At 41.1% G+C, this 26453-nt stretch overlaps 1 protein-coding gene across 3 annotated transcripts in view; it reads right to left on the reverse strand.

The window, feature by feature from the left end:
- Nucleotides 1-225: 225 nt before the first annotated feature.
- Nucleotides 226-26453, reverse strand: part of ZNRF2 (zinc and ring finger 2) — a 53455-nt gene continuing 27227 nt past the window's right edge. Inside the window, exons 2-5 of one of the 3 annotated variants that reach the window (XM_083468573.1) lie at nt 22255-22350; nt 5171-5276; nt 4483-4565; nt 226-1638 (exon numbers count right to left, since the gene is read on the reverse strand). In XM_083468573.1, coding sequence (XP_083324699.1) covers nt 4508-4565; nt 5171-5276; nt 22255-22350 — 260 coding nt within the window. In that variant the 3' untranslated portion in view covers nt 226-1638; nt 4483-4507. Of the gene's footprint in view, nt 1639-4482; nt 4566-5170; nt 5277-9975; nt 10049-22254; nt 22351-26453 lie in introns of those variants that run through there. The other 2 variants (XM_083468572.1, XM_083468574.1) reach the window with 2 other exon arrangements.

Here is a 26453-nt window from a genome sequence, read left to right on the forward strand (position 1 = left end):
GCTTCCTTTCATTTGACAGAAGTAGGTATTGGGTGGCCAAGACAGGTTGCCTTGCAAGGTGAGGCGAGGGAGACATTTGCAGGGCAGACATAGAAGTGGGCTACTTAACCCTTCTCCATTTGCCACTTTTTTTGAGAGGAGGGGGGTCTTAACAGAAGCATAATTTAATTCTTAAGAACAAAATAATGTGAAATACATCTTATTTTTCGCTATATAAACATGTGAAAAGTTTCAATCACCTTTATTCAACGCTTTTGTTACAAACTTTACAAGGTACTTTTAACAGCTTCCAAAACGGGTCCCTTTTTTGTGTGGAAACAGATATATTCTTAACAGCTCACAATTTTACTTAGTGAGCAAGATTCTTCCCTACCCTATCCCATACCCCTCATTTTTCAATTTATGGTAAGCCACGGTAGTGTAAAGTTTTATTGGTTCAAGAAATATAGGTGGTTCCTTCAAAGGTATGCTCACAGTTATGTATGTTTAAACCCATTTATATCAATGGGGTGAAGGATGAGCAATTGGGTACAGAATTATAGCTACTGTCAAAAGCCTGGCTAACATGAACTACTATGATCTGCCACTGAGACAACCTTGAATAATAATAATTTAAAAAACCCACACAAAAGTCAATCCAGGTCCCATCCCCATGAAATGTATCACTTTGCCCACCTTTGTGACTACTCAGCTAGAGAGAAACAGCCTGGAGATTAAAGTAGTACAAGAAAATTAACTACCTGAAACATGTTTAAAAAATACCCGTTAAATTACCTTAACTGCCAGCACTTGAGATGGTAATTCTTATTTCCCTATAATTTATTTTTAAAAATATTGCATAGCTGCTAAATTATGCTCTCTCTCTCTCTTTTCTTTTTTAAGTTTTGCTACTGCATTGATATCCACAAGAAGTAAAGGTGAATTTTAGTAAATGAACACAGTATGCGGATTTCAATTAACTCTGTAGCCTGATCAACGACGTCAATTAATGATCTGCCTTGATTACATTTTGCTCTTTGGGCTGCACTCTGGCAAAGCTTTACTTAAAAAATAAAAATAAAAAATCCTAAGTCAAGGAATGTTGCATTCTTTCACAGAAAAAATGTGAACGGCATAAAGGGTGCAAAATTTCATGAGGAAGTTCACACCGCTTAACTGTATGTACTTCATAGATTGCCTTTACCCCCAATCCCAAGCTCATGGTACACAGTGGGAGTGGGGGGGATTCCAACTCCAAAATGGCATTTTCTTTGTACAATGTCCCAGAATCTTGATCCGGAGCACACAGCTTCCATTCAAGAAAGAACGTGAGAACAAACTGCTTCTGTAGACAGTTTTCTTTAAAAAAAAAAAAAATATTAAAATGAAAGTTAGTAACTTTGGCCTGTAGATACAAAATGTTGTCCGTAAAGTCTGTGGGAAGAGGACTTTTCCAGGATGTGCAGCATTTTCAAGAATCCCTGTGTCTCCTTTAAGCTGAGTGTCGGTACACTGAGCTTCCGGCTTCGCATCACTTGTCCCGTGTCATGTTCCATCTCCCTCTTACTTTCCAGTACAAAGTGAACAGAAGTCCAGTCTCACATCGGCATCTGAAGATGGAACGCCAAATCCTTTACACGTGATGATCAGTGTGAGAGACTAGAAAGAAATTCACAGAGAAGGAAGTTAACTTTCTTGGAAATGGAGTGTGTTCTATAAACAGCAGTTTTGGGTTTTTGGGGGGGAGGAGAGAAAGTATAAGTCTCTCTGGACAACACTTAAAAATAAACTGCCCTTGTGTGTATAAACAGCCATAAGAACCAGCTGATACTGAGAAAACGATTCACTTGTATTTATCCTGTAATAGTGGTGGATTGGGGATTTTGAGAAGGAATACTTTTCTCCTTGGCATTTCCCATAATTTACCCCCGTCCCACATATAGAGCAGCAGGAAGCCAAACCCTTCTGTGTTTCACATGATGGCAGGAGGAAGGAGAAATAAGACGGAAGCAGCCATGCAAATTCTCCCCACTATTGCCCACCATTTTCTCAGAGCCCATATGATGTCTCTGGCCTTGGCCAAAAAGTAGTGAGCTCCATAACTCACTTGGGCATGAAAACTTCTCCTTTTATTCTTGGACTACCTAAGCAGGAGAGAAACCTGCTCTGCAAGCAATGCCAAGCCAAACTATGCCCAAATGAGCTGGTGCAAATTTAGAAATTTTGTCCCTCCTGCTGGTCCAGCCGTTGCCATGTTAGTGGTATATGTGAGCCCAGGCTTGCGGTTTGTCTTGGTCCAAGAAAACCACAAGCTGTAATCAGAGTTAGTTCTTGGCTTACCGTTCATGGTTTGTTTGGAGCAACACCAACTACAAGCCTGGGCCTGCACATATAGCTAAGCCAAACCATGGTTCGGCTTCTGGATGTACAGCAGCAGCAGGACTGGCTGAAGAGCAAAGAGGCTGTGGTTTTCTAAACATGCACCTGCATGCTTGCTTGTTCATGCCAAGCCATAGTTTGTGTGTGAATTATGTGTGAATTGAGCCACCTTTTGCCACAATGCTAGTATTTCAATACTGTATTAACATGTTAACAACAGAAATGGCTTGAGGTGCAGGGAGTATTTTAAAATGGTGGTACCCATCATTCAGCGCCATAACTCCTCCCCACTCCCACCACATCTGTATTGTGGTTTCTAAGATGACTGAAGAATGAAGAAATAGTAGATGAAACCTAGTAAATAGTAAAAAGGGGGCAGGGAAGGAAAAAGAAAGGGCCTTCTTTGATCAAGGCTATGATGATTAACAATCAAGAGACCACATGACTAACACTATGGGCACAGTGAAACTTTTCACTATACATTTCCATTAAACAGACATTCATTGTGGGTCACAAAAAACATTTCTGAAAAATTAATCATGCTTCAAGAGCAATTTTTGATACAGCATGTGAGGGCTGCTGTTCAGGGTGCGCATAGAGAGGAAAGTCTTCCTGGTACCTGCGAGCCTCAAGGAGTTATTTATATTGTGCACCAACTCAAATAACTTGACACAAATGCCAGCAGGCATTTAAAAATAGGAAGTTTAGAAAGTATTGCTGCCCCCTCCACCCTGCTCTAACACAGTTGTGGTTTTCAAGTTAAAAAAAAAATGCCTGAAATATGACACACAATATTTTTTCCTTGTGGGGATAAAGTCATGAAAAAGATGTTACTGAATAGTAACATGTCTAGTTCCAGCAAGTCAGAACTGAATATGCTAAGAGACAACTCTTTAAAGAGCATCTCAAATGGCACCGATTGCTGGTCTACAAAGGGCAAGCCAGACTGTCCTGTTCCACATTGCTTAATGCCTAGTGAAAACAGCCTACCACTGCCATTACTAAGCATTAGGCACCAAGATGCTAAGTGCTACATCTGGGAACACACAGGGTAAGAACTCCTGTCTGAATCGTGCAGATAATGCCTTTATAAAGTGTTTGCCATAACAGGGCCACCATTTGTTTACATGCCACTTCAGGCAGAAAATGTCTTGAGCCAGCCCAGAATGGTAAGATGGCTCCAGTAGAATTAGATAAATAATAATAGTAATTTTTTATTTATACCCCGCCCTTCCCGGTTCAGAAAACTGGGCTCAGGGCGGCTAACAACAAATTTAAAACACTTAATTATAATACGACATAGAAGCAGCATAAAATACAGTATAAAAGCATGAATGGCAATAAAATTCAAAGTTCAAAAATCAATTTGGGGAAAATCCATCCAATAAACATTAGATAGTCACCAGGGCTAGCTGGCTGAATTAGTCCTACTTGGGCCAGCGAGGAGGCCAGGGGAGAATTAGCTGTGGGGTCCCAGAGTGGGTAATCTTCATAAAAGAGGAGGGGGAGGGAAGAGAAGGAAAAGATCAGGCTGAATTCAAATTAACGGCCAGGCGGAATAGCTCTGTCTTACAGGCCAAGCGAAAGAAGGTTAAATCCTGTAGGGCCCTGGTCTCATGGGACAGAGCATTCTGATAAGGCCCTGGCCCTGGTAGAGGATAGTCTGACTTCCTTAGGGCCCGGGACCTCTAACCTATGGTTATTCATGGACCTTAGGGTCCTCTGTGGGGCATACCAGGAGATGCGGTCCTGTAAATACAAGGGCCTTAAACCTAAAGTAGTAGCAAAGGTGGTTTATCGGTTAAGGCAGGAATTTCTTGACACAAAAATCCCCATGGCAAGAGTAAGGAGCAGATGGTTCAGGCTGCAAAGATTCAGCATTCATCCCCATCATCAGTGACAGGATCGATGGTCTGAAGTCTCTAGCATGTGCAAGAATCAAATACATTTAACAACTGCGTCCAATCCCAGAAGTTATTGTGCCAACGTACCATTAAGAAAAGTAGCTGGAGCAAAAGGTTATTGGAGCACTAGAACTCACGTTGTGCTACAGCCAGATTATTGAAAGCTACTCAGCTTTATAGATTGGTCTTTGGGGACAGCAACCTATATGACAATAGTTACCTACACAAAACAGGAAACTCTGACGTTAATCTGAGGGATGCTCAGGACAAGATCTGTTTACTTCAAACCATTCGTCTATGCATCTACGAGAGAATGAGAGAGAGGAGAATTATTTCTTTACTGCAGCTGAAACACAAAGAGAAGTTTGCTTATCAGTCAGCTCCACGAAAACAGAAAAAAAATTATTTTCAAGTAAATGCTTTCTTTATAATAAAAGTATCATGTTAACTAGGGCAATCATTCAGAAATGGTTAACAGACTTGCAATTGATTAATCAATCAAAAAGCTATATATTGGAAAACCTCAGTAAAGGCGTCTTTTTGAGGGTCCTTGCATACTATGTAGTAAGATTTCAAAAGAAAAACAATTAACAGAAGAAGTAAATATGCTGAGGGGATAAGCTCTAGAAATCCCACCTTGTCAAATCTCATTTTTAAAGGCAAATCTATTAAAATTATTTCAGTGAATTATTAGAATGGTTAAGTGGAAGAGATTCCTCTAACAGGTTGTGGAGTCTCCTTCCTTGGAGATTTCTAAGCAAAGGTTGGATGGCCACCTGTCATGGATACTTTAGCTGAGTTTCCTTCCTTGCAGGGGGTTGAACTAAATGACCCTTTGGGTCCCTGCCAACTCCACAATTCTATGATTCCAAGTCCCAGCTGCTGAATTCTGTTTCGCATGCACTTACCCTTTATGATATATGCATAGACAAGGCAATCGTGCTATTGTATCCCCTTGCTGCAGCTCTTCCAGGCATATTGCACACTCCCCAGCGTCTTTACTCAGCACATCCTCTACAGGCACAGGCAAAACACAACAGAGACAAAAAATATATATATTTCATTCCCAGTATTGACAATATCCTTTAAAGAAATGGCAAGGAAGATGAGATCTATCACGTTTAACATTCAATGAAGTTAACAGTCACGAAATCAAATCATACTGTGGTTTGATTTAGTCTAATGGAATACTGTTGTGAAACAAGCTACTGGAATGTAGGGCTAAAGATTACAATACCTCACATGCTTGTGCAGATAGAAAACAACAAGGAAGACCTGCATCAAATCTTTCCAGCCAGTCAGCCAGCCATGCCCTCTTCCAGTAAACTCCAATGCATCCCACGCTCTCCCAGTTTTCCACCCTTGAACAGTTAGACAGCATTCTGTGACCACTAAGCATGCTTGGTCCTCACATGCTCTTTTGGGGTTTTCCACCTCTTAGGCATTTCTTCCAAAGCCTTTTTGTGTGTGTGTGGGGGGTGTTGCTTGGGGGTTTCTCCCCAAGCCTACCAACCTTCGTGTTCTAAATTGATGGTACCCACTTGGCTACTAAGGATCCACACTTGGAAAATGAGTTATTTATGATGGTATAAAATATGTTTCAGCTCAGATATAGACAGAAAATAATATAAACGCTCTCTCAGCCTTCCCCATAATTCAAAGATCAATATTTATAGTATATACCTCCTTACGGAACAGAGACCTTCATCACCTGAAGCCTGAACATGGAAAAGAAGCACCTCTGACATACTAGATTCTGTACATCCCTACTGCTGAAGTGGTGATCATAAAAAGTAATTAAACATCAACACTAGATACACCCATTCGCTTCCAGATTGCAAGTTGTGCAATATGGTTTCCAGATGACATAGGGTTGGACAAAACCTGAGGCAGAATTTCTGCAAAATAAGCCCATGCGATTGATTCCTGTAGCTTTACCTCACCAGATTTCACTCAAACTGGCAGAGGTTTGCCAGAGCCAACCACTACTCTTGCGCTGAACCTGGAAAGCAGTGATCCACGGGCACCACCTGCCAGGCTTTCGAAGCAGCTGATGAATGTGAAAGAGGTTTAAATTCTGCACAGCATTGCCAATTTTGGATTAAATTGTGCTGAGTGCCTATCCGGGTGTGCTGCACCGAGAAACTGTCGCTTACAAGAAGTGGATTGGCCTTGCCTTCTGCCTTTGCAAGCTAGGGATGGCTAAATCTATGCCTGCCATATCTAAATAACAAGGATATTCCAGAACCAGTGAGACCCTCCCTTTCCCCTTGCAATCCATGTCTATTTCCACTTGATTAGAAGTTCAAAATCAGCTCCAGAATTTGGAGGCATCTCTTTTTGTGGAGTGAAAATGAGTTCTGATGGTGTAAAAACAAAGGCATGTGACAACACGCCATAATTTAATTTCAAAGTAGGTTATGAATGATGGTGCATAGATACCTTAAATGGTTTTCTTCCACTGAAGAAGCAGAAACTGGAAGTTTACAACTTCTTAACTAATGAAAGAGTAAAAAGTTTGTAAGTTATTCATACAACTGAATAACTTTTCAAGCATGCTCTCTATTTGACCAGACAAAAACAGCCAAGAAGGGGTTCCTCCCACCCAAATTGAGCATTTTCTTAGTAATTTACTACTAGTAGTGGATACAATGATCCCCCAAACGGGGATATTTTTGTAGGTGACAAAGCTGTAATACCAATGCGACAACAATTCTGTGATGAATCCTTTGAATTAATGTCAAGATTTACTATAAACTGATCTCTCTGTGTTGAGATACAAATCAGTAAGGAAAAATCAGAATTGCCAATTCTCTCCACAGAACTAGGGCTTGAAACAAATTCTTATTTGTTCCTGTGAAATCTTTATGAAATACTTTTCAGGCAATTTCAGTATACTACATGAAAGGTAACAGATCTTCCTATTTCCACAGTATGAAGAATTCGCAGAAGCTGGTCAAATTAAAATGTCCGCAGTTTATAAGAAGCAATTTCTCCCTCTACTGGCATGGTTTTATGAACCTCCTGTTTCTAGTCAATAATTAAAACATGGATTGCATTCACATGTAACACTAAACCACAATTTAGCACTATGTCAACATGCCTGAATGGGCCCGAGCCAAGCACTGGGCTTACATGCTCCATTCTGCACTCCTCTTCCCAAATGGCTAAGATAATGATTTTGGCAATGTTTAGTTTTAGTTGGTAGGATCCTGGTTTAAACATACACTTTGGTAAGTTTCATACTATGCCAACCTGAAACCAAGTTAGCTTATTAGAATATAGTATCTTGGTTTTCGAAAAGCTTAGTACTCGAACGTTTTGGCTCCCAAACATCGCAAACACCGAAGTGACTGTTCCGGTTTGTAACTATTTTTGGAAGCCAAACGTCCAACGGGGCTTCTGAGGCTTCCGATTGGCTGCAGGAGCTTCCTGCAGCCAATCAGAAGCTGTGCTTTGGTTTCCGAACGTTTTGGAAGTCGAACGGACTTCCGGAACGGATTCTGTTCGACTTCCAAGGTACAATTGTAATTAGATTCTTTGTTTGAATACACAGTAAGGCTGGGGTTAATTAAAGCATAACTAAACTCTGCCAAAGTAACCCTGGCCCTATAGGAGAAGGAACACACAACCCTGGCAGTTCACTTGTGCTTGCCCAAACTCATCTAACACTAAAGCAGGGGTGAGGAACCTCCAGACCGCAGGCCAAATGTGGCCTACATCCCAAATTGGCCAACTAAGCTGTTTTCCTAAAACCACGCCCATCATGCTCATGGGTACAGATGTGGCTGGAATGGCTGCGCAATCTAACTTCCCATGGGGAAACTTGATTGTGCAGCTGATCCCTGCAGAAAGCAGCTTTTCTGGCCCTTTGCTCAACTCTTGGGAAACACAGAGCTTGCAATGTGCTTTGCACAGCATTTTCCAAGCACCCAACAGCCAGTTGTTTGGCTATTGGCCTGGCAAAGTTGGACTGTGGTGATGGAGAAAGATAAAAATCTGGTCCACCAGGTCAAAAAGGTTCCCCACCCCCCTGCACTCAGCCATGATCTAAAATTATCGCAATCCAGCCAGTTGGCAGGGTATGACCTCCAAGCTTTTGTGGGATACTTAAAAACCAAGGGAAACCTGATTGGCTTGGACAGCGAGGCCTAAGTGTCTTATGCCTACACTATGAAGAAGCTCACTTTGTTTTAACGATTGATTCACTTGGCACTTTAAAGGCATCTTCTCTAAATATTTATTTATCTGATTTACCGTATTTTTCGCTCTATAAGAGGCCCCAGACCACAAGACGGACCTAGTTTTTGGAGGAGGAAAACAAGAAAAAATATATTCTGAATCTCAGAAGCCAGAACAGCAAGAGGGATCACTGCACAGTGGAAACAGCAATCCCTCTTGCTGTTCTGGCTTCTGGGATAGCTGCGCAGCCTGCATTCGCTCCATAAGACGCACACACATTTCCCCTTACTTTTTAGGAGGGAAAAAGTGAGTCTTATAGAGCAAAAAATACCGTATATGTCACCCTACATCACAAGATCCCAGGGATGTTCACAAGATAAAAGATGCTGAATTTTCTGTCCAATCCCCAATCACCTCTGAGGCTCATCCTGGCAGGCTCTGAGCTTGCACAATCCACTGTTATGAAGGCATAATTTTTAGAAGCAACTTTAAAATTCAAGTCTCGTTTCAGATCAAATTGATGTAAGCACCTAATGCATTTACAGATTTTCCCACAAAGAGCCATTTCCACAAGTCTACTCTACCGTCTCCACGGCGGCCAGATAAACTAAGACTCACATACCACAAGGCTCTCCTCAGTCTCCTCTTCTGCATAGCAAATGCTGTCACCGTAACATTGACGTACAGAGAAACTATACCCTAAGCAACTGCTTGGAGTGAATCAATGCCAGATTCTGAGCACAACCCAATCATCCCTGGTTTATCACCAGTGTGGCATGATAAATGCAAAGAGAACATGACACACAGAGAGAACAAAGTCGTACATGAACCTTGGAGCAAACCAATTTGTACTGCTGTGGAGGTTTCCATAACTGCCATGATATCACTACCTGCTGCCACAAGGCAACCCAGACTGTGCAGACAGCACTTAGTCACACCCTTGCTTAGCAAGATCTATGATAAAGAAATAGAAGCCCCAGAGTTCTCTCCTACATCTGACCTGGCCTTGCTTAAACCAACTTCAGGTTCAGCTGCTTACAGTGGAGGCTAGTTAGACATAACTTATTATATGCTTTGATATTTAGTAGTTGGGTATGTAAAGATTTTACCACTGGAGAAAAGGAGATAGCTACTTAAAGGCCAATCAATTAAATGCTGCTTGTGCGTCAGTGAACTCAATATACTAGGTGCTTCTGTAGACATTTATATCAAGTCTGGAATCAGTAGCTTTCATGCACCCAAAATGCAAAATAAAAAGCTCTTCTTAGTAAACGTCTATACTAATGTAGGTCAAGGCAGCATGAGTAAAGCAGACAGCAAAACAAAAGCCTGTTATCTGCAATATATATTGGTTTTAATGAAAGCATCCAACAGGATTCCATGCTCTGCTCCATAACAGAAATATTTGCCATTCAGACGAAGCATCCAAAACAATTCATCTGTTTCAGTGGAAATGGGGGCGGAAAGGGGGAGGGAAGGAGAGAGACAGACAAGCACTACAACTTGACTGATGAAAGATCAGGCATGTTACCTGAATACTTTTTTGTTCTTGAACCCTCAATGATAGCAGACCATCACAAAAGCAGCACACAATGTGCACTCCCCTAGAAAAATCAAGAGTGATAATAGATTTTATTTTAGTAATAGTACAGAAGCCGCCGAGAATAAAATGCTATTCCTTGGCCAGTGACAGTTGCCCTAAGTTGCAGAGATACTTCTTATTTCCATAACATGTACCGTATTTTTCACTCTATAAGACGCACCAGACCACAAGACGCACCTAGTTTTTGGAGGAGGAAAACAAGAAAAAAATATTCTGAATCTCAGAAGCCAGAACAGCAAGAGGGATCACTGCGCAGTGAAAGCAGCAATCCCTCTTGCTGTTCTGTCTTCGGGGATAGCTGTGCAGCCTGCATTCGCTCCATAAGACGCATACACATTTCCCCTTACTTTTTAGGAGGGAAAAAGTGAGTCTTATAGAGCAAAAAATACGGTAGATGTTTTTTAAGTGCCTGACACCCCCCCCCAAAAAAAACTTCATCTCCTTTGTGCTTATTTTACATGCCAGGGCAAGCAACAATGGACTCAAGTGCTTAAGTCCTCAAAGCAGAACTCTATTGCATGCAAAGAAAAGAGAGAAACTTAATAAAGTGTGTGTAAAATTAGTGAGAAAGCTTGTTGGTATTGTTTTTAATTATGTACTGCAGTCACTGATACTGGCAAATTAAGCAAACATCTTGTATGTCAAGTCGATTTCATACAAATATAATTTGACAATGATCAAATCAATCTTAAAATCTGATACATTAGTAAATTGTAAAACAATGCAAGTGGCATAGCCTAATGAAAGTTATAACATACGGAAGAATCTAAGAAGCAGTGGCGTAGCGTGGGTTGTCAGCACCCGGGGCAAGGCAAGTAATTTGCGTCCCCTAACCCGTGGATTTGCGCACCCTAACCCCCAGGTGTTGCACCCGGTGCGGCCGCCCCCCCTGCACCCCCCACGCTACGCTACTGCTAAGAAGAGCCTGCTGCAACAGGCAAATGGCACTTCCAGTCCGGCAGCCAGTTCTCAGAGTGCCAAAGTAATACCTATCGGAAGCCCACAAGCAGGACCCAAGCCAAAGAACACTCTCTCCTCCTGAAATTTCCAACAACTGGGATTCAGCAGCATTCTGTCCCCAACCAAGCTATGGCAAGAAGCTCTGGATGTTTTGGTTTTACTCTTAACGAAGGACAAGCTTCAAACCTGTCTGTAGTTTTATTTTTACACATTTAGCAAGACTTCAATATGGCTGTTAAGAATACATTTTCTTCCTGGTAAGTCAAGGGATTGTGATGAGTTAATACGGTCATGCTTGCCTCCACCTCTCTTTGTTGGCATGTGTACCTGTAGAACCGTACCTCCCAAAATAGGGTGTTATTTATTCTTGCCTTTCAATCAAATGACCCAAGTTAGGATCTTACGTTTTCATTTGAGGGGCTCTATAAGCACACATCCAAAGTAGACATTTACAGCAAACACATGGAGGGCAGAGTAGGGTGGACTCCAGGAGGTGGCCAATGCTGCATGTAATCATTGTTCTGAGGATGTTTACCCATTCAGAGTGCTTACACAGAGCAAGAGGCACCATGAAGATGGGAATACCAATAGAAAAGACATATGACTGCCCTGAAAGTTTTAGACCTCAAAAAATAAAGCACTAAATCACTTCACAAAAGAAAAATGGTTTGCGTACATGAAGACCAAAATTCAACCCTTAGCATCGCCAATTAAGGGTCCAGACAGGTCTGAATAATGTCTCTACCTTAGACCTTGGAGGGCCAGCCAGGTTAGACAGTACTGAGCTACATACATCATTGGGCTGATTCAGGGCAAAACAGTTCTAGCACCTTATAGACAAACCAGTGTACTTGCAGAACAAGTTTTTGTAGTTTGAAATAACCCCTCTTCACTGTCACTTGGTAGGCACTGTTAAGTCCTCAGGTATCATAGCTGTCTTCACTGTGAGAGTTACACCAAAGTTTGGCTTAGCATGTCATCTGAGCCCAGGCTAGTGATTTGTCATGAGCTGTAGCCAAGATTTGTTCTTGGTTTACAACTTGTGGCTTGCCTGGAGCAAGACAAATCACGTGCCTGGGTTCAGACAATGCACTAAACCAAATTGTGGCTTGGTTCAGAGAAGTGAGACCGGAGGAAGAGCAAAGCAGCTGCGAGCCGCAATCTCCTCTCTGGGAGCCTGCACCAAGTCATGGTTGATTTAGCGTTGCACGGAAACCGAGTCAATATACATCTGTGAGGGGAAGTAGCTACGAAGGCAGAAGCTAAGGCAGCACCCACGTTCAGAGTCCTAACCACTAAGATACTGACACCTCCTAGAGAGACTACTTTTGGGGTGTTTACAGGAAACCAAAAGCACTGAAAAATGCACAAGGGAACCATGCTAGCTAGTTCAGTCCCACCCCCAATGACCATGACAGCCATGTCCCTCACAGCCAGGTGTGGGGCTCCTCAATATAAGGGAGAATACTGAGTAATTGCAGTAGTGGAAGATAGTAGCGTGTGTGTGTGTGTGTGTGTGTGTGTAGTAATCAGGAGGTTTCCAACAAATGAGGATAGATGGGGGGCTCCCCTTGGTCTGGACTCTGCTTCATCTGTTGCAGAATATGGTGGCTTGTGGGGGCAAACTGCTGCCAGGAATTAAACCTGGTTTGTAGGATTTTCACCGACTGCCATTCTGTTACTGGATCAAATTCAAGGCATTGCCACTGTAAGATCCTTTACAACTCAGGACCAGGTTACTTGAGAGACAACCTCATGCCATATACTAAGTGGGACTTCAGAAGAGCTTCTCCTTCAAGTTCCAAAGATATCAGAAGCCCATTCCACAGTAACTTGGAGCAGGCTACACCAGTTTTGTAGAGCAGTATTCCTGTCACGTTATATGACAAACACACACTGTACTTTCTGGAAGCTATTGAATATATTTTTGTTCAAGGAAGCTTTGCAGCAGGATGGATAACTCTCTGCCTGCTTAGGATTTGCTTGTGTTGTTTTTATTGTATTTTGTATATCACCTTAAGGTATGTGTGCTGAAGGTGATTAATAAAATGAAAGCAGTAGCACCAGAGTGTCCCATTGAATGAACTGGTCCAGGGTCGGATTGACTAATGGAAAGGGAACACTTGGGAAATTCTACTAGGAATTCAATTCACCATCATTGTGAGCCTGGACCAGTTTATCAACAAGTAATTTTCTAGACACTACGGTGGAAAAACATTAAGGACATAAGCACCCTCTGTTGGAAACCTACTGAAAACTATATATATCTACATGTTTTTGTGTAGAAGTGCCTCTGTTCTGACTCACAACTAAAGGATTTACACCAGGTATTTCAGTCTACAATACCCATCCAGTGAAATAAAAGTTCCACAGAGTTGTAGCCAGAAATAAATCTACTACAGGGCAGACCTAGAAGAGGAAAATGAATGCCACTTGTCACCCAAGTAAAATATAAGGTGCCACAAAAAAGTTGTTAATGCATTATACAGTGGTACCTCGAGTTACAAACACCTCAGGTTACAAACGCTTCAGGTTACAAACTCCGCTAACCTGGAAGAGCTACCTCGAGTTGAGAACTTTGCCCCAGGATGAGAACAGAAATTGTGTGCTGGTGGCGCAGCGGCAAGAGGCCCCGTTAGCGAAAGCACGCCTCTAGTTAAGAACAGTTTCGAGTTAAGAATGGACCTCCGAAATGAATTAAGTTCATAACTAGAGGTACCACTGTAGTTTAAAAATTTCACAATGGAGCCTCCCTTTGAAGTTGTTTTGTTGAAAATGGGGACCAATAGGAATAGATGTAATCCTGCAAGTTCTGAAGTATTTGTATGTAGACTTGCTATGGTAAAAACCTGCATAGTCACATCCATTAGGAGACCACTCCAGTTGAGTTGCATGTGCCTCTGTTCAGGCACCTCTTCCATTGTTATTGTGGATGTTAGGTTCTGTATTCCACCATATCTCTCAGCCTGACATTTTGTACATAATTCCTCAACAGGATGCAACCAGGGCCCTTAGATAAGCATTTTCAAAGGTAAGATTAACACATTAGCTTAAACCCCTGTAAGTAAAATGACACTGTTATACAAATTATGGAAACACTGGGTGTTTCCAGTGTTCAAAATGTAAATAGTCAACACTGTGTGAAATAAGCTACAATGTTAAACAATGTCACAATTCTCCGTCTTGGCGCAGCAAGCATTTTTCAATCAAAAATCCTTCTCAATAGTTCAGAAATTCCTACTTGGATTTTATCATAATCAAACCAGCAACACATACACACCACTTCCTGCAATAAAAATTGATTTAAAAAATAAAAACAAAAACAGGTATAATTAACAGTACTATATTTTCATCTGAAATAGAAAAGATCATTCCAGTATGCGTAACTCTGTCACAGAGTCGCAAACCTGGAAAAGACTGAGGCAGGCATAAATCGCAACCCTATCTGGTGTCTAAGCTGTTGCAGAAAATGCTGAAGTCAAGAATTTCCTTTGCTACTGACTCATACCACATCACATTTCAAACAAAATCCACATTGTGAGAGATCAATTACAGCTTTAAGATTTATTTATTTTTTAAAAAAACACCAAAACACTTTAGCTAGCAGTATACCAAAAACTCACACTCAGCTTAGACCCTTTGAAAGCAACAGACTTAAACCTATTGCTTTCAATAGGTCTGCTCCAATTATGACTAATGTTGATTAAAGCTGCAATCTGATACACACTTAACTGGGAGTAAGCCCCATTAAGCAGATTTCTGAGCAGACATACATAGGGCTGCAATGTAAGGTACAAGAACTGCAAACCTACAAAATACAGTCGTAAGGACAGAGAAACCCTGAAAAAGAAAACTGCTTTTATTGATTCAAAGAGCTACATCAACAAAATAATTGTGGTCTCTTGTGAGATGCTTATATGGTCAATCAAATAAAATCGCTCCATAAACATAGTGAAAGATAAGGCTCAGGGTTTGCCCTCAGGTACAGTTCCTAACAGTCATAAGACTGCAGCAGTTGCAGACACAATTTATGACATCCTCGGAATGACCTTTAAAGTTAGAAACTGATTAAGTGTAGGACATTCCAGGTAGTTCTTATCCAGCAGAATCACGAGGTACAGAAAACAATCCCTGTGCATTTCTCATAAGAAAATGTACGCATACTGTATTGTAAATCTACACGTGCAAAAGCTCCACACCCTTTTTTCTCTGAACTGTTTTTAGTGACTTTTTGCATACCTTTCCTAGCAACTCATTCGTATTTGTGAGATTATCAATTCCAATGGCAGAAGCATTTCAGTTAATGGCAAAAGTAAAACATTTGCTCAAGGGCTTATTATTTGCTTAATGTGTGGGATTCTACCTAGGGTTAGTAAATCAAAAGCTTTACTGGTACCAACCAAAACCACAATGTAATTGTGCAAGCTTGTGGTTTTTCAGTTAATTCTAATAACAACTGTTTTACTATTCCTGCGTGGAATAGTCTTAACAGACCAGACCAGCTACTCTCGCTTTTATTGTGTAGATGTAGAAATATCTCCAAATAAAACATAGTTGAATATCACCCTATAAAGGTGCAATTTTAAAAACTTGTTACATGATTATGGTGAAACCAAATCTAAGAGTTATTATAGAAGACACTGCAAGACAAGAAACTAGGGTTAGCAAACAGTGGAAGAAGCAAGTGTCATTGGAAAGCAGGGCAGCAAGGTCAGGGTGACTCACCCAAATAATGAATATGCAATATCAACCAATTACATATTTGTAATACAGTACTTTAGTCTACATGATGGCTGAAGTCTGCCTTAGAGTCTAGAGATTAGATAATGTTATATGAAAACAGAAACAGGAAAATTTCAAAGAATGGATCTTGTGAGGGGCAAGAACTACAACAAGACAATCAACTGGAGAATGAGGAGAAAGGAAAACCAAACTAAGCCTAATGGCTCTGATAAGAACCTCAAGAACAGTCAAAGCAGAAAATAATGGGTCAGAGTCTGCAGCTAACTTAAATCAGTTGCATTTACCCATGTGACAGCTTTAAAAGAAATAGAAGTAGCGACATTCAAACCTTGTTAAATTAATCTTGTATTTGGGTCCACTTCTTTCTCTCAGCATATTTTAAGAGCATGTGGAATGCACGACTGCATGTGTACATTTTAGACCATCCTAACCTAAGGTTTGCATCTGGCATGAAAACAAAGCACCCCAAAGCTCCCAATTGCAGCAGAACCCAACCATGCTCCATCTTACAAAATATAAATTTATAAAATGCAAAATGCAGAGTTTCATTCAGGTTGTTTATAGCATGTGTAATGCCTTTCCAAGAACTCAACTAATTGCAAGACAGCAGATGCAGCACCCGAGGAAAACTCCTAGGCGCCTAGTTGCTCAGATTCCTAAAAATGTTGTCCTAGTGCCAGTAAGTTCAGAACGTTTGTTCTGTCTTCAGAGAGCTTGCCTCTAAATGTATGATATTGGCTCCAATATATGGATGCTGCTGCCTAAGTATTTAAAACATTTCTCCAGCACCAATGATCCAGAATTGCAACTGTTATTTTGCTTGATTTGTGTGTGCATGAGCTGCTGCCTATAATAGGCCCTGTTGTTCACAATGCCCATCAAAATAGGTTCCAACTGGGACAACCGATCTCAGTGATCATGGGTAGGAGGAGGAGTTACGCTAAGACCAGACCATGTCATTACCGAGGAGGCAGGTTTAGTCGTTATTTGAGGACTATCCCTTACTCCGGGTCTGGTCTTGTCCGGATGGATACTGGAATCAGCAAGGGATACCCACATGACCTGAAGGTGCTGCTGTGCAATGCCAGGTCAATGATTCATAAGACTACTGCCATCCATGACTTGATCATGGATGGAGGACTTGACCTGACATGCGTAACAGAGACTTGGTTGGATGAAGCAGATGGGCCTGTCCTTGCTGCTGCTTGTCTACCAGGTTTCTCTTACGCACAGCAACCCAGGCCTTGGGGGAGGGGGGGTTTGCAATGATTTTTAGGAAGTCATTAGTTTGCACCAGGCGTTCTGTTGGGAAGACCTAGTTCTCTGAGTGCATGTTCTGGAAGCTGGGCAATTGGGGCAGTACAGGATTCCTTTTGGTGTACTGACCTCCCTGCTGCACCAAGGATTCCCTGCCTGAGCTGCTTCAGGTCATGGTGGATGTTCTCCTGGAGACACCTAGTTTGGTTGTCCTAGGGGATTTTAACATCCATGCCGACACGACCTTACAAGGGGCCGCTTGAGATTTCGTGGAAAGCATGGCCTCCATGCGGCTGTCCCAGAATAAGTCTGGCCCAACTCATAGCCACGGACATGCCTTAGACCTGGTGTTCACCTCTATGGATGTTGGTGATCTGACACTAAGTAAAAGCGAAACTAAAGAAGTGCCATGGTCTGATCATTTCCTGGTGCAACTGGACTTCTCCACAACCCTTCCCCTCTGCAGGGAGGTGGGACCGATTTGGATGGTCCGCCCCCACCACTTAATGGATCCAAATGGTTTCCAAAGAGTGGTAGGGAATGCTTTATCCCATGTTGATGGCCTTTCAGCTGATTTCCTGGTGGCCCGCTGGAATGTGGAGTTAACCAGGGCTACTGACTGTTTAGCTCCAAAGCGCCCTCTTCGATTGCATGGAGCCCTGACAGCCCCGTGGTTTTCCACGGATCTGAGGGCAATGAAACAATCGTTGAGGTAGCTAGAGTGCCGGTGGCAGATAACTCATTCTGAAGCTGACCGGACACGCGTTAGAGCTCAATGTTGTCAAAGAGAAGAACAACTACCAGACTTTTAGAAGACATCTTAAGGCAGCCCTGTTTAGGGAAGCTTTTAATGTTTAACAGATCACTGTATTTTAATATTTTGTTGGAAGCCGCCCAGCGTGGCTGGGGAAACCCAGCCAGATGGGCAGGGTATAAATAAAATAAAATAAAATAATAATAACAAACAACAACAACAACAACAACAACAACAACAACAACAACAACAACAACAACAAAATTATTATTCCAAGAGTCAAAGGATAAAGTACAACATGATTCCTGGACTGCCAACATTTGGTGTATGCACGCTGGACCTTCACTGTACAAAGCACAGTGCTCAGGTTTTTATAACCTCAAATCCTTGCCTGTGAGTGAATTAACATTCCAAATTGAACAAGACAGCAAGCTGCCCTAGAGCTTTCTCTTTTGAGTTTTGTGCTGTTTTCTGTCATGCTGTATAGCATATCATGCTCAAGAACATTTACTACACTAAGGCAAGAGACCACCACGACAGAGCTGCTTGAGATATCACTTAGACAGAGACTGAAACAGCTTTCAATAAGGCACAAAAAGGTAACTATCCACTCCAGAATTCAGAAGGCAGTTTCTCCTCTGAATAATCCATTTCAAAATCCTAGATAATGGAAATCCTCCAGCCAATTCTCTACTTTTTAGGGCACTCATTAGTTAGTAGGATCTAGGTTCTACGTGGAAAATATCATCCAAACTAGCACAATATGATGTGCATTATGCAAACCTTCCCAGGAGCCTATGTAGTCTTCTGGGGGCTCTAACCCTTTGTGGGTCATCACTGCACGGCACAACATTAGCATGTCATCTACTATGGATTTTGGAAAGTGGTTTGTCTGTCTGTTCATTCTCTTTTCAATTCGGACACATCTTTAGAGAGCATCACTAACTAAGTACAAGGGTTCCCAAGGTGGGGACAGCAGCTTTTAAAAATACTTGGATGCTGGTCCCCAATATTTTTTGCTTTCCAAAAATTCCTGGGCAGCACTGGGCACTCCCCACTATCAGGAAATAAAATTAAATATAGGCCTGAAGAAGGAAGGAATGCCTCCAACTGAATTACTACTACATGTGTGTCGCACCTTCCTCAGGACTCCATATGGTGCAATTCTACAATGTGGTAGAGAGTGCAGAAAGCAGCCTCCTGCAAATCTCAGCTTTTTCTTTAAAAAAAAATAAAAATAAAAGTTTCTAGAACTTTAGAAAATGTTGCAAATTGTGCCAGCTAAAATCTCAGAATGAAGAAAACTGGCTGAGAAGGACTCAGTGTGCTGGGCTGCAGTGTTGTTAGCCCCTCCTTTGATTTGCAACAGTAGAAACAATTATGTAAATCAAGAAAAACTATGCACACTTGCTCAATTTCTATTATTTATGAGGGTCATGGAGCTCAGCATTTCTGAGTACTGACTTTAAAAAAAAAATTGCAGAGAGTATAACCACCATGTCATTTAAAGAAAATGAAATTCAGCACAACTATACACCAGTGTCTCGAACAGAGTAGAAATGAAAAGCTATTCCTGCCCTCTATTCCATCTCTTCAGTACCGAGTGTATCACTAATAGTTTTAACTCCTCAGCACCAGGCTGTAGTTAAAAGGCCATTACCTCAGAAGCCAGAAATAGCACAAGGTAGGCATATCAGAAGGGTAATATGCAAGTAGAAAACTCTTGAGAATTGCACAAGCTATACAGATTATAGCTACACACAGTATAATAAGCAAGCAACCTTGTTACTGGTATCATTACTTGACATCTGAATCGCCACTTTAAGGGGCAGCGATCAGCTGCCTGTTCATAGAACACAGTGGCTCGTGAAGCCATTGTTTTTGATGTTGAGTGGAAGCTGGGCTACAGTCTTTCTGTATTGCTAAGTAAGGGTCATTTTCAGGGTCATTTTTTTGTGAGGAGCAAGGAAAAGAAAGAAGAGAAGCAGTCTGAAACCAAAGTTTCAGCACAATATACCTTGTAGCAAGTGTCATGCTTCAGGCTCTGAGACTGGGGGAATATGGAGGACCAGGTAGAAACTTTCCATGATGTGCAGCTACTTAGTAGCCCAGTTGTTCAAATCATCCTCCAGGGTGGTGAAGATACAGGAAGCACCCTCCTACTTTCTCAGATTTCTTATCAGGTATGTTAGTGCAATAATGAGGTGGTTACATGCAACAATTGACCAAGATAGTCTTGGCTTATGAGCCAGCCTGGGTGTGTGGTTGCCCACAAATCTTTCCCCATCCCAGCTCCTCCAGGATGCGCAGAGAGTTTGGGGAAGAGACAGGATTCCTCTCATTTGCAGTGTGGCACAAAAAAAGGAAATAAAAGAGCCTTATGGATTTGTGCCATTTTTTAACCTTCTCCAACCCTCAGTGCTAATGAGATTTGATAGCACTGCTTCTCTGCTTGAAGCATTCGACATTGGAAAGATGTATTACATGTATTTGTAGATGCCTGGCTATATGCACAAAAAGCTAAGTCGCAATCTTCCTTAGAAAAGGCTGCTTTGTCCATCTTCCCTTGCAATCAACAGCAGCAGAGGTGGATAACTTCTTTCCAGTGTGGCTTTATACTTCACATGGGGCAACAATGAGGCTAAATAGATACGGCTGGTGTTCTGCATGAACTGCTAGCACCAACAGGTTTGTTCTGTCTTCTAAGAATATCATACTAAACACTATTGTGGTTGTACAGTAGCTTTACAAACTTCCTTGCTGTAATAGCTTTACATTTCTAATCTGTTTTAAAATCCACGTTACACAATGGCTTATTTAATATCTAACCATCTAAAAAGATCACAACAGTTCTCAAAGAGTCAAATAGGACAAGGCTCTCTCTAGACTAAATACCTTCACCAATGGAATAATAATTTTAAAACCCTGTAAAATAGCATGATTTACATACTGGGCAAGACAGCAAGAGACCCGAAACATTATCTTGGAAAACGTGGAAATTTAATAGTTGTGGGAGAGACTGAATTGAACCGATTGAGCAGCATGTTAGAAAACTATCAAATATAAGTAAAAACCTTTATATACACTACAACAGAAAGTATCCCAAAATTATGCTGCAATAAGCTGTTCCAGATTTATACTTTGTAATCTTTCAAGAGATCCAAATAAAATAAAAACAAACATATAATACTTAACTAAAACACAACATTTTGTGTGGTCTGAGAACTTCAGATGTTATAAAAAGGAACCACTTGTCACATGTTCTAACCCATGTTCTATGCAACAGAAATATTCCTGTATCTATAGTATACCCCTCGAGCCTACACACTTCTCCACATTGTAGTGTTAAGGAAAAGATAGGGACCTAATGTCTGACCACAGAAAGTAAAAAGTACATACAATAGGACTGACTGGATCACACAAAATGCTAAACCATAGTTTGACATTATATGGATGAGACACACTGAACCCAAGCAAGCATTGGGCTCACATAGCCCCCCTTATTCCTTCCACGCAGCCACAAGAAAGACTTCTGTAGTGCTTACTTTTATTTCCAAATATTCTCAACTTGGCGTTATGTGAACAAGGAATCCCAGTTTAAAGCAATGATTAATTCCTAAACAAACCAAATTCAAACCATGGGTGATGCAAGTTATATTGTTTGGCAACTACTGTTTGTATTAAACCAGGATTCCTGGTTTCCAAATAACATTACGAAGAGATCCTTTTAAATTGAAAGTAAACTCAGTAGAAGTTGTTCTTCTGGCCACACAGGAGAAAGAGGGCAAAAGGAGAGGGGGTGTATCTGAACCCAATGTTTTGCTCAGGATTGCTCAGTGCTAAAATATTATTTGTTAATTATATTATTTCTGTACTCTTACGAGAAGTTAAGTTAGTGTGCATCTGGATAAAAGAATCTGGGAACAAAACAGACAGAACCACCAACTCCTGGTTTACTAGCTTAAATCTGCTGTTTGTGACCCACAAATGTATCTGCTCTTCAATGACCTGCTATATTGACACAACTTTTTGTTTTAGCCTTGATGGTCAATTATTGCCAGGATTTCTGATATAACCAATTTTCATTTTCAGTACTCTACTCCAGAGGAAGGAGATATTTTTGTGCCCCATTCAGACAACACCAAAAAGTCAGGAAACTTAGAAAAGACTGACTTGCACGACTGAAATACCAAGATTTTATGTCCATACAATAATTGTATCCCAACTATTTTCCCAACTAGAATGATTATGGCTCTTGAAGAATGAAATGAAAACAAAAACATTTAAGAGAGGCATCAAGGGCAGACTAGAAATGAAATGGATGAAATAATTAACAGAATGGGTCAGCAGAAATGTGAGGTTTTTATCAGTGTCAAGTAAGCATTAGTAAATAGTTCTTTGTATTTGCTGGTTTAAATAATTGTATCAACTTAGTTCACAGCTGATCTTAATTCAGTTACGTACTACAAGCAGTAATTAGCTTACTTTCTTACCATTGTAGGTTATCCTTGGTTTTGTCAAACACATCACAAGATGTAAATCCATTTCATCTGAAGAGACAAACTTGGAACAAACAGGGCACTTGAATCCTAAAGCAAAAAAGAAAAAAGGAGAGAAAAATATTGAGAAGTGTGACAACTTTTGTATAGCTCATCTTTTCATGATATGTAAATCAAAATATTTCTTTGGTTTATGGAAGTGTCATTATACACAGGTATTAAAGGACAACACTGCTTTAGAGGACAGGTGCTTTGCGCTTAACACAAGTTAATGATGCAGGCATACTTTATTCTTTGCAAATTCATTTTGATACAAACTGGGAAAAGAGAGTGTGTGGAAGCAGTTCAGTTCTGGGCTAGACTAAGTTGGCTGTCAGTTCAAAATAAGCACTGACAATGAGAAACACTGAGAGTCAACAAGGACATTCTCAGTTCAGAGGAAATGACATAAATATGGACAAGAGAAGAGAACTGTATACGACACTGATATTTCTTATCTCAATAGGGAGAATTAAATTAAAACTTCACCTTGTGAAATCTGGTAGTGGCCTACGACAAGAGATGGCAACCTAGCCAATATTCACTTCCAACGTGAGAGAGAATGAGTCAAGATTCATGTAAAGCTGGACTATATAACTGCAGATTCACATTGCCCAAGGCAGGGACAAAACTAGGCTTTATTTCACATGGGTCAAAAACCCAGTTTGGTACCCCCCCCCCATGCACATTTGCGCGCACGCGCACACACAGGCTGGGAGCATCAATGGCCCTCCTCTGGCGGCTTCACCAGGGGTAAAAAGCCCAGCTAGACGCCCCATAGCTACGACTCTGCCCAAGGAACCAGTTCATCACAATGTAGTCTCTGAAAATCCTTGTTGTGACCTTACCCTACATATGTAGGAATCTCTCTATCCCTGTCACATACTAGCAACCCCATAATTAGGACTAGGAAGGATTAAATCAGTTTTGCATGAAACTAGGTCAGAGAGGCTAGACATCTGCATGACCACAATTGCACAGTGAATTGTGGTGTCTGATTTCCAGTACAGCATCTGTTGTATACTTCACTTCTGATAATCTTAGCTTTGTTTAAGAACAATATCAGCAAGTAATAACCTCTTCTGGCTTTATAAAATGAATGAGACAGACAGCTCCACTTTTACATTAAAAATGCACAAATTAAAACTTGTGAGATGTCCAATAAATGCTAACTATTTTTATGAAGATGTAAATATTTCTATATGCTTAAGACTTTCTGTCCACCAGATTAGGCTGTTTTGAATGTTACACAAAAGTTCAAGAAAAGTCTGACAACCCCAATATTGGAATAGATGAAATTCACCATTGCTCCTCCTCTCCTGTTAAATCAGAAATACTAACTTGGAGATCCACAGAAAACACGTTTGCCATAGAAACAGAAAAGAAGTTAAATATTATGATCCTGCATTATTGATATGGCAATGTTACTGTAAGTCTAGATACCATGGCAAACCCCATTATCAAACAAAATAATGGAATAAACCGTATTTAAAAAACCAACCAACCAACCAACCAACAATTGTGATTTCACACATACATCTTGTTAGCATTAAAAGGACCAGGGAATATTTTAGATGAGTACAAGCTTCTGCTGGAAGTCAGCATGTTTGCATGGTCATGGTAAGCTTACAGTTTGAGATAAATCAGGCAATCAAGGCAAAACTTCCGTTTTTAGTCGCTGCATGAGGTCAAGGAAACTACAAAGTACAAACCAGGATGAGAGACAGTAAAATACTACTCCGGAATTAATTTTGTTTCAGGCAACATGCTATTGAACTCTAAACCAATCCACTTTTCATGAAGGAAAAAGAAGAAACAAGCATTTTATTTTACACAAAAAAGTGCAAGATGACAGGGCAACCTGGGGCCCTTTAGATGTTGCCAGACTACAACTCCCATCATCTCTGACCTTTGGTCCTGCTGGCTGGGGCTCATTGGGGTTTGACAACCTCTGAAGGGCCACATGTTCCCCCATCCCTGGCTGAAGGGAACATTCATGGACGTTCTTGCAATAGCTTTTTGATCTACTTGTGTTGTAGTTCAGATATGATGATACAATGATATAAGTTCTGTATTGTGGGGCGGGGGGGATATGATGTGTGAAAAATGGCAGAGAATGACCCCTGAGTATATCCTGAACCCAGCTCCTTGATGTTTTGAATTGACGTCTAGTTTTGTTCTAGTTTAGCTTATGAAAATAACTCCCACAATTTTGTCCAATGTAATAAAGAGGGAAGTGTCTTTTTCATTTGAAAAAACCAAGTAGGCACATAAGATACATAGGGCAGGAAGGTGTACATTGGCAAAGTCTTCTGAATGCCTAATTTGAAAACTGGTAGAATAAGGCAACATTTCCTTGCCTAACCAACAAATCCAGAAAGCCTTCTTGTCAAAAGAGGAACATCACTTGACCAGTATACTTATTCTATACTAGTAACAGGAACAGAACCAGAATGAGAACAAAGCAATATACAAACAAAACTCAAAGTGGGAAGTAGTATTTATTACATGCTGACAACTGTAGGCTTACTGAAAATGTGCTAAACCCAGAGAGGAACTTGCTACTCCCTGGTCCTATCATCATCAACATCATCAGTTGAATTTCTATACAACCCATCATCCAAGGATCACATGGTAGCTTACAATATAAAACCACAATAACACATAATAATAATAAACAAAAACAATAACTTGCGAACACACAGTTTAAAAGGCCATAGATAGTCAAAGGCCTAGAAGAGGAGGAATGTTTTTGCCTGGCACCTAAAGATATATAATGAAGGCACCAGGCAAGCCTCCCTGGAGAGAGCATTCCAAAACAGGGAGCCACCACAGAAAAGGCCCATGCTTATGCTGCCACCATCCGGACCTCTCTCAGAGGAGACATACGAAGAAGGGCCTCAGGTGATGATTGCAGGGTCTGAGTCAGTTCATTTGGGGAGAGGCAGTGCATCTTGGCAGCGAACCCAAAAACAAACCCCGAGTACAGATTGTGGTTAGGGAGAGAGTTCAAGCACAACCCTGGGTTTGGATAACACACTGAGCCAAAGGGGCCCGGGAGGAAGAAAGTGGGCACATTCTTCCTCCTGGAGCCAGTAGTATGGCTTAGCATTACGTGTGAATATGGCCATCCTGTACCTTCAATAAAACAAAACCCTTCTAGATAAAGTTACACAGGCGATTTAGAGAATTTAGTTTTCATTTAAAAAGAGAAGGTTTAAACCCTTATAGAGAAAAGAAGAAGAAGAGGGGTATATAGAGCAGTGTATCCTGCTCACCCAAAAACCAGAAGATGGTTAAAGTGAGATCAGGCATGTGCGCGCACACACAAACAGACCCATTAGCTGCTTCAAAAACTCAGCTTCAAATTTCACTCCTTGGTTTTCAAAGGTTCATTTGGTTCAGAACACACCTGATGAGAGCAGAGTGTCACAGCTGGTTTTGAGGAACATATTGCAGCATTTTATTTTAATTTAACAAAATCTGTATACTGCTTAACTGTGAATAAAACTTCCAAGTGGTTTATAAAGGTGGTTCTTCCTACTTACACAACTAAAAACTTGCAAGAATGGCCTGGTTTTCACAAAAACACTAAGCCACTAAACCATACTGTGGCTTAGCATTATATGCAAGCCGAGCACAGCAGCTTAACTAAAGTTTGCTTATTGCCAACAAACCATTTTCTGGAGCCACCTTTTGCTGTTTTACAAGCCAAGTTAACACAGCATTCTTCCTTAACCACTGTTAATTGCTGTCAGGGAACTGCCATCGGCTCAGAGGCAAGAAATAGAAGGGCAGTTGTGTTACAGGGAGTCTCCGAAAATCTTGCAAAGCAGTTCCTCTTCCGGGGAGGAGGAAAGCCCCACCTCCAGTGGGGAAGAGGAGCAAGGACCAGAGGATGCTGGTGAGAGCCTTAACACCGCTCCTGGGCAAGCCGGACAGGAGGGAAACGCGCCCTTGTCATAGCCCATCCTGCGCAGTAGTCTAAGTCGCAAAGAGGGAAGGAGAAGGTTGGCGGTAATGAAACTCTTATGTTGGGGGAGGTCCAAAAGATTACCACTCCCGGATTCTGCTAGCGATTGAGTCAGACATGAGCTTTGGGGCTCTTCACTGTAAATAGTTTGCACCAAAATAAAGCCTGTAAAAGACAGGTT

This window comes from Podarcis liolepis (genome assembly GCF_965112155.1).
Source record: "Podarcis liolepis genome assembly, chromosome: 12".
NCBI lineage: Eukaryota > Metazoa > Chordata > Lepidosauria > Squamata > Lacertidae > Podarcis > Podarcis liolepis.